Source organism: Haliotis cracherodii, unplaced genomic scaffold (genome assembly GCF_022045235.1).
Source record: "Haliotis cracherodii isolate W230 unplaced genomic scaffold, xgHalCrac1.p SCAF_2, whole genome shotgun sequence".
Lineage (NCBI taxonomy): Eukaryota > Metazoa > Mollusca > Gastropoda > Lepetellida > Haliotidae > Haliotis > Haliotis cracherodii.
The window spans coordinates 75,626,042-75,634,678 of record NW_027266275.1 but is presented as its reverse complement, the minus strand read 5'-3'; the positions used below and the strand labels follow the sequence as shown (position 1 = coordinate 75,634,678).

General features: G+C 37.5%; 1 protein-coding gene across 1 annotated transcript; it reads left to right on the top strand.

The window, feature by feature from the left end:
- Positions 1-226: 226 nt before the first annotated feature.
- On the top strand, positions 227-7,143 carry LOC139469652 (cilia- and flagella-associated protein 299-like). Its single transcript, XM_071251881.1, has 6 exons — positions 227-339; positions 2,168-2,298; positions 3,336-3,426; positions 4,855-4,997; positions 5,721-5,850; positions 6,961-7,143. The coding sequence occupies exons 1-6, from the start codon at positions 232-234 to the stop codon at positions 7,057-7,059; spliced, it is 702 nt and encodes a 233-aa protein (XP_071107982.1). The 5' UTR covers positions 227-231; the 3' UTR covers positions 7,060-7,143.
- The last annotated feature ends 1,494 nt before the right edge of the window (positions 7,144-8,637 follow it).

Sequence of the window (8,637 nt, the reverse complement as noted above, 5' to 3'; positions counted from 1 at the left end):
GTACCGGTACAATGTGTCTTCATTGAAACACAGCTATAAGAAGCATATACGAGCTTTGTGCGTATAACCTACAGTTTATTTTTACAGATAGTGCCAACCTTTATAACATTTTATATGTACTGCTTGTCCATCATTGTTGAGATTAACATTTAATTGTGGACTATTTTCTTACACGTCGGTATATCCGTCAGTGCATAGTTGGTGAGAGGTCTCATGTAAACAACCTTCAGCATGGAGGAGGAGGTACCGAGTGGAAGTGACAATATTGTCACAGAATTCAACACATATGAAGATTTTCTGGATTCACAGATAACGTCCCTGGATTTATATTATCTCGAGGTAGTGTTTTTGATAACTTACTAGTCAGTGATGGGTTTTTTTGTCCGATTACACAGTTCGTTTTAGAATAAGACTGTGACATGATTGTCATTATGAATATCATTTGGGGTAGGAGTGATGTTTTCATGGAGAATATACATTGTCTGTTTATCTTTTCCGGACCATATTAGAGATAAACCCTGCATATTTGATTGTAATTCCATAACTTTACTAGTCGCTGAGGAATGCAGATTCATTTTAATCTTCATAATAATTAATTTTTTAGTCGAGGTCACATGAAAGGCCCTGGCCGAACATTATTTTGCAATCCATATGAATGACAATAGGCCTAATACTGACACAAGTGTGAGATACATAAAGTATGCTTCTCAACACCCTAAGTGATATTCATTAATAGTGTTTACAACGTAACACAATCAAGATTTCTCAAGTGTCCAGCTACACATGCACATAAAAGACCATATAACCTGCAACCTTCGGGGTATTGCGGTACTTGTTATGCATGCTAAGCAGAACAATACAAACTCCCTAACCTTTATGATTATTCATGTTCAGATGTCATTTGTTTGATCTAACTATGCATATTTTACCGATAAAAATTCATTACTTCATAATTACATTAGTCGCACCGAGTGAAAGTGTGCACCGGGCATCGTTCTCGGTTTGACAAGGCAGAGACCAAGTTGTGTATGGAGGTCCGAATAAGACAAAAACAGGACATGATTCTACCGACCACTAAGTATGATGATGCCAGACTACAGTGATTTTATCCAGACAAGTGCAAACAGAGCAGAAGTAAAATTTAGTATGTGTAAATAATTTGTAGGCATTTAATGCATATTTACCGAAAAGTAAGAAACAAAATATCAAATCAATAACACAGGATCAGAAAAAAATATTTTTAGATTTTTATTTTTAAAAATGTAAGAAACTAAATTTGTCAAAAAAAGTGGGAAAAAATGTTTAAAGTTAACAATACATATATAAAAAGCACTCCTTTAAAGGCAACAGTATGTATTTATCATTAGGCTACTGGTGAAGAACATGTTGCTAAGTATGGCATTATTGCCCTTATTATCTCCAAAGAAATTGTGGCCACATAGCAGGAATAATGTGTGGACAACATCACCTCTGTTACCTTACTTGTCACCAGGAATATGCAGATGATCCAGTTCAGATCGATAGAAAAAATTCACTTAGGAAACCATGGGTTATATTGTAGTCCATTGCTAGATAGGGGTAGGGCAGTATTAAAGAGATGCCAGAACTAAGTATCAACGTGTTAATAAATCCTTACTTACAGTAGATGCAACATTCCACAGAAATTGAAATTGTTTTTAAAAAAACGAGCACTTCCTGGTTACTGATTTGCATTAGTAAAATTCCGCGAGGATGTTTTTCTCAAGTGAACTACCAGAAGTCGCAAATGCCGCGATACGATGAATGCTGCGGTACCACAGGGTCCGAATATAATATGTCAATAGACAATGACTCATTTTGGTGAAATAAAGATATGATTTTCTTATTCAATGTCCAGGCAAATAGATCCCTCACTGATAAACTTGCCAACTTGCATAAAAGTTACTTTTCCTTCAATATTGTGCTTATAAATGTCATTACCATGATGCCATTTTTACTTTTTCCATTTTGATATTTTTACATGGTTTTAGCAATATTTGCCTTTAAGCAAATTTCTGTTACCTTGGTTACTGCCATGATAATAATAATACCATGACCATTTTGATTTGAGAGAGTGCCACTTTGGTACATCAGTTTTCTTGCTATATTTCCTGAGAGTCTTTCTCATTGTGGTTAATGTCATTTATAGGATGAAGAGCTTGCACGTCAGTTGGTGGAGCTGGGCTACAGAGGCAGTGGGGAGGTTCTCAAGCGTGAGGAATTTGAGGCCAGGAAGCGGGCAGCAGAGGCTAGCAGACTTTCCAAACGCAGCCAACAGAAGTGTGTGAAATATATATGCTTAATCATTTCTAATCCTACAATGACATATTGATTGTGTTCAGTATAATTCTTTGATAGTAAACATCTGAAATATTTTGGAATCACATAGATTCATCTTCCCGAGACAAGAGAGTAAGTGACCCTTGCCAAACTAGGCTTGAATTCCTGGGCTCGATCGGAGCACCACCAGTGGCTGTTACGGATTATGTCCCTTCTATGCCTCTCCTATGGACCAATCAGATTCCACCTCTTGTATCACTTGCATTTGCTTTTAAAAAAATGGTGGCGCCCAGTAAAGACGATCTGATCAACAATCAAGATCTATATTGTGATAAAACGGGTATCACAATCACGTGAGCACCTTGATAAAAAAACTTGAAAAGATTTGGAAAATATCTGTTGACAACGAGTTGGCAGTGGACATGCTGTGCAAATCCTGCAATCGACCAAACTCTGCCTGACAGCAGAGACCATATAATAGTATATGGTCTCTGATGACAGTTTACGAACCGGATTTCGATTTCAGTGAGTGATTTTGATTGGACTATGCATAGATTCGTTAGTCCAGCCAAAATGTAACTCCATAATACCAGTCTAGTTCGGCAAGGGTGGAAACTGGACTTTTATAGTCAGTTAACTCCCTTGCCTCGGGAAGATGACAGTGCAGAAATGTCATTGTTTAATGGCGCTACTCTTTACCTTAAGCAATACCTGCCACAAAAATTATAAAATGGGAATTAATATATTTTTGTTTGATATATGACGATGTATTTGTGATGAATCGACCTTCAGTCCTGTATTCTCAGCAGCATCACTTTACATTGACGATATGTTGACTTAAATCTATTGCTAACAGACTCCCAGTACACAATGTTTGAGTTGAGTTACAAACACAAAACCATACCTGCCAACATCGTTCACATGCATTCTGTGCCTGATATTGACACTGTTACCTCATCAAAACAAGACATAAACTTGATAATACTTCAGTTGACCTTTGATGATGAATTACTCACTCTGTTGTGATGATATCACAGAACACTGGCAAGCTCTGGCAAGGACCTGAAAGATCCGTTCTCAAAAGCTCTGGCTCAGAGAGAGGAAGCCAACAGAAGTGGCAAGATGACAGTAAGTTAGCCATTCACCAACTTTCTTGATACTTGATCTGTCATGTGGGATACAAGGTTGTGTTGGGAAATGTGGACTATTACATACACTAGAAAGTGTACACTACATCTAGAAACAACAGGACAATCAGATATGAGCCCTGCATATATGGAGGGATCACCTCGCAAATAATAATACCATATTCGACGTAATAAGCGCCCAGGACACTCTCAAAATTAGAAATAGAGGGTTCTTATTAGAATATAATTTTGGTGAGATAAAAAAGATTGTAAATGTTTTGGTTTATGCTGACAGCCTGAAATGATATAACAGAAGTATTTGTGCGTATTATACACATGTACATATATTTTCGAGAATTTAATTGCCCATAATTATGGGTGCATATATCACACAAGTGCATATTATACACAAATAAATAAGTCTTGTGTACATTGATCAATCGGAAAAGGTACTAATTGGGATTGTTCACTAGCCAATATATTAGGAAATAGCGCTGTAGGTGCTTATTAGAGCGGGGCACATATTACGTCAAATACGGTATACCCATCTATGACATTGGAAGGGGGTCCCTCCCTAGGTTCCATAGAACCCTCAGAACCCCGCCTTTTTCAAAATTCTGGATCTGTCTCTGCATGAAAATATGTATCACAAGGTAAGGGACAGAAATACTGAATATACACATCTGTCTGTACAGGCAATGCTGCATAAACAAGAAAATATGCTCTTCAAAAATATGATCTGAACCTTGCCGCTTCACATGAGCAATAGCCTGCCTACCTACAATTGTTTGTTTGTATGTTGTTTAACGCTGCATTCAGAATTGCTACTCATCAGAAGCTACACAACAGTTCAACTGCGACACTGCTTAAGCTATGCAACATATCCAGTTATGTGATTGCAGTCTGTAAAAAGTCCAAATTTGGACTAGACAATCCAGTGATTGACATCATGAGCTTCGGTCTACACAGTGGGATACAAAGTCAGCGAGTCTTACCACCCGATTTGGAAGTTTCCTACCTACAGCAGTCAATGAGACTATTCTATGCTACAGTTTGTTTCAAGTTCATATTGGTTTGTCAAATTGTTGAATTTGTATTGTTGACCTGGATTGTGTCAGAAATACATCTGCTTTTGGGGAATGAATCGCTGTTTTGAATTGTTCACATTTGCATCCCTTTGCTCTGCCAGGATCTTCTGATTGTGGCTTTAAATCCCCTATTTGCCCAGTTATGATTTTTTGTGTTCACCCATATTTGTGGTTTGGTAAAGTTGGTAAAGATCTACAACCTCCATCATTCTCTCAGTTTGATTTTCCGCACACTGTGATGTAACTGAAGTACTGTTGAAAGATGCGTACAATCTAACTCCAATCTCTACTGCTTTTATATGTTGTGCGTATTTCATTGTTAAACAATTATCAACTTTCAGACAATAATATTCATCCGTGACAAGAATGCCAGAGGCCAGGAGATTTCTGGCTACATAGACTACGCTCATCGTTTGAAGACTGAGGATTTTGAGCCTTATTTTGGAGGTCGCAAGAGATTGTTACCTAGACCATCAGACTTAAGGTAAGACTTGACGGCCTGAAGTGTAAGTGACTCATATAGTTTCACATAAACTAGTTCTGTTTTACTTACCATCTAAGGACAAACTTTCTGTTTATCAGTATCTGAAACTGTTGCGATATGTTCAGCGTTTTCTTGCTGCTTAGCAATATTGTGTAGCTTCTGTGTAATAACGGATATATGTTTTTGTAACTTCTAATGTGTAACAAAGAATATATGTTGTGTGGCTTCTGTGTAACAAAGGATATATGTTGTGTATCTTCTGATGTCTGACAAAGGATATATGTTATGTAGCTTCTGATGTGTAACAAAGGATACATGTTGTGTAGCTTCTGATGTGTAACATAGGATATATGTTGTGTATCTTCTGATGTATGACAATGGATATATGCTGTGTAGCATCTATGTAACAAAGGATATATGTGATGTCTGACAAAGGATATATGTTGTATAGGTACTGATCTGTAACAAGGGATATATGTTGTGTGGCTTCTGTGTAACAAAGGATATATGTTGTGTGTCTTCTGATGTGTAACAAAGGATATATGTTATGTAGTTTCTGATGTGTAACAAAGGATATATGTTATGTAGCTTCTGATGTGTAACAAAGGATATATGTTGTGTGGCTTCTGTGTAACAAAGGATATATGTTGTGTATCTTCTGATGTCTGACAAAGGATATATGTTATGTAGCTACTGATGTGTAACAATGTGTCTGTTATGTAGCTTCTACAACTGGGAGACCCAGACCTCCACCTCCAACCCAACGCCCAACTACCAAGTGATAGCTGAAAATGCCTCAGGTCTGCTCTTTAAGAACAAAAGAGACAGGAAAATTATCAATGTTGATCCAAAGGTGAGTTGAACAGTTTTAATCCAAACCACCATTGCTCATACTATCAATCACTTGATTTGTTGATACATCACTCGATAGCTTTACCATTGCTGGTCAGGTCATGCGACACCACTCACTTACTCACTCACTCACTCAAAAACTATCTCACTCACTCAAAACCTATCTCACTCACTCTCTCACTCACTCAAGAACTCATGAACTCACTCAAGATCTCCAAAACTCACTCTCTCTGGAATTCACTCACTCACGAACTCAAATACTGTACTGAACAAAAATAAGTTTGGATGTTTGTGATGATATTTTTTAAGTGAAGACTGAGCACACAATTTCATGGAAAAATCCCCACAAATATTGTTGGTATATTACCTATAATGCTCCTCTGATTATGCAGTTTCTATCCATTCATCTAACTTTCAGTATGATAATAAGTACAATATTTTTTATTTATGTACAGAAAAAGAATACTAAAGCCAGTGTTGATAATTCACAAAAAATCTGGCAAGCCAGCCGGACTGGCAATTCACAAAAGTTACCTGCCCAGATAGAAAGTCGCTAGTCCAGTTGTTGTAAATTGAACGAAACAATTCTTTGCAAATGATAAAAAAATGACAATAAGTTAATTGGTTCAATATCAATAATCATATTGTTGACATTAATGATTGCTTCAAGAATTTTCAACATTCACAAATTTTCAACATAACAAGAATTTTCAACAAACGTGTACTTTGTTAGATTGATTAATATAAATACATCAACAAATCTAAACACAAGCATTGGCTACAGTAAGATTTCGTGCAAATGAGTTGCTGTAAATCATCATGTCAGCTGATATGAGTTTTGCAAAAGTGTTATTCATATATATTGCATACGCAGTTTAAAATATCATATTTGCTAAAAGTTACCTCCCCAAGATGAAAACAGCCTAACTCAACTGTGCAGTTATTTCTAACCCTGTCCAATAATAGAATTGGGAACTAGCATATTTCATGACTATCGGTACTTCATTGTCACCCATATGCCTCCGCAGGTAGTTGAGTGGTCAGTTATAATAAGAATGCAAGTCATATGAGATGTGTTCAACTCATGTGTTTCCATGGCGACATGTTGCAGGCCCAGACTCCGGGAGACAATTCCACACGGACAGTGGTAGAGACGCCGAGATTCATCCAAGTTGTCATCTATGATCACATTACAAGGAGAAAAACATAAGGTGTCAACGCAAGAGTCCCTTTTTACTTCCCCATATATACCTAAACATGTGAAGTCATACTATGTCTATGTGTAAATAAATGATCACCGTAACAAGACTTCTACTTTCTTTTTAACACACATGTGAACAATGTGTGAAGCAAATTTCAGGTGTCCCCATCCTTGATTGCTGAAGTATAGCTAAAAGGCGTGTTTAACCATACTTATAAACCTACTGGCTGTTTGTGTAACACGATATGGAGTTTTTGAAATTGTGGTAACACCTCGTAGGAGGTATTACAACGATTGTAACACCTCGCAGGATGTATAACAACTATTGTAACACCTTGCAGGAGCTTGATAGAACAAAAACTATGAACAGCCTACGAGACGCACGTGCAGATTTCGTGCCATTGCGAGATGCACATGCAGATTTCACACTGTTGCGAAACCCACGTGCTGAGGTCACCGGTTTTATTGAACTGAGTTCACGACTGCAGGTGATATTTCATCTCCGATACAGGTTATACATTTGAGAGTTTTTATTACAGTTATTTAATTAAAAACGTTACCTATGCGATGAGTCGGTTTATAAGTTGACCAAACCATTTCTCCTATACTTACTCATCCACTCACTCTTTTTAACCTTCCTTAGATATCATGGATTATCACATAAAGGGAGGTATATGTGTTTCCAAAACATGTCAGAGAATAGAAGTTCAATGAGAGAAAAGTAATCAGTATTGGCTGTTGTGGTTCGAAACTCATTTAAATCAATTTAAGTACTCTCTATACTGCTACACAAAGATCTGAGGACATCCCTTTACAGGTCATGTTCTGACGTGACCCTCACCGAGAAGGGTTCAGATCTTTCTTTAGCAGTAGTGAAAATTAAGATCTGGTTTTAATGAGATTGTTATGGTTATTCTGTGTGTTAATTCCTTATGATTTTTTAATTTGAAGTTTACACAATATACGGCTTTTCCATTGGACGAGAGGGCGGTCACATGACCGCGAAATTGACGTTCATAAGCGTATGAACGACACAATTTGACGTTCATACGTTTTTCAGGAGACCGTGTTCTTGAAATGACGTAAACACTGACGGACTACTTCCACATTCCTGGGGAAACCCCTGGGATTCCCTAGCACGAAAACATGCATAAACGTTCTTTCTGATTATTTAGAACCTTTATTCTTGGTCTCAGCCTTTCAGTATACATTGACAGATGTCAGAGAGCGTGACTGCATGATTGTTCACGAGTATCCTCGCTACGGCCCATCCTAATGAACAAACGAAGAAATGCACATCTAAACTATCGTAGTATCGACTCGATCCGTGCCTAGGCTGACATTGACCGTCTCCAGCAATCTATGAATTTACCTTTGTGTCTGTTTGATGCATCTTTATTCACCTTTCAACGATCAGCCATTTGATCAACGATGACTAACACATGTAACCGCCACAGGTTCATTAACAACTTCAGAAATCTCTCCCGTCGCGTTTATCGTGTCGGCCATTTTGACGTCTTGTACTTGATGTAAATGTATTACGACGTGCTCTCATTGTGACTGACTAATGGAGGTAGTTCTTTACAG

Coding starts and splice junctions, on each gene's coding strand:
- LOC139469652 (XM_071251881.1), top strand. CDS start 232: ATGGAGGAGGAGGTACCGAGTGGAAGTGACAATATTGTCACAGAATTC. Junction 3,427..4,854: donor ACAGAAGTGGCAAGATGACA/GTAAGTTAGCCA, acceptor ATCAACTTTCAG/ACAATAATATTCATCCGTGA. Junction 4,998..5,720: donor CCTAGACCATCAGACTTAAG/GTAAGACTTGAC, acceptor TCTGTTATGTAG/CTTCTACAACTGGGAGACCC.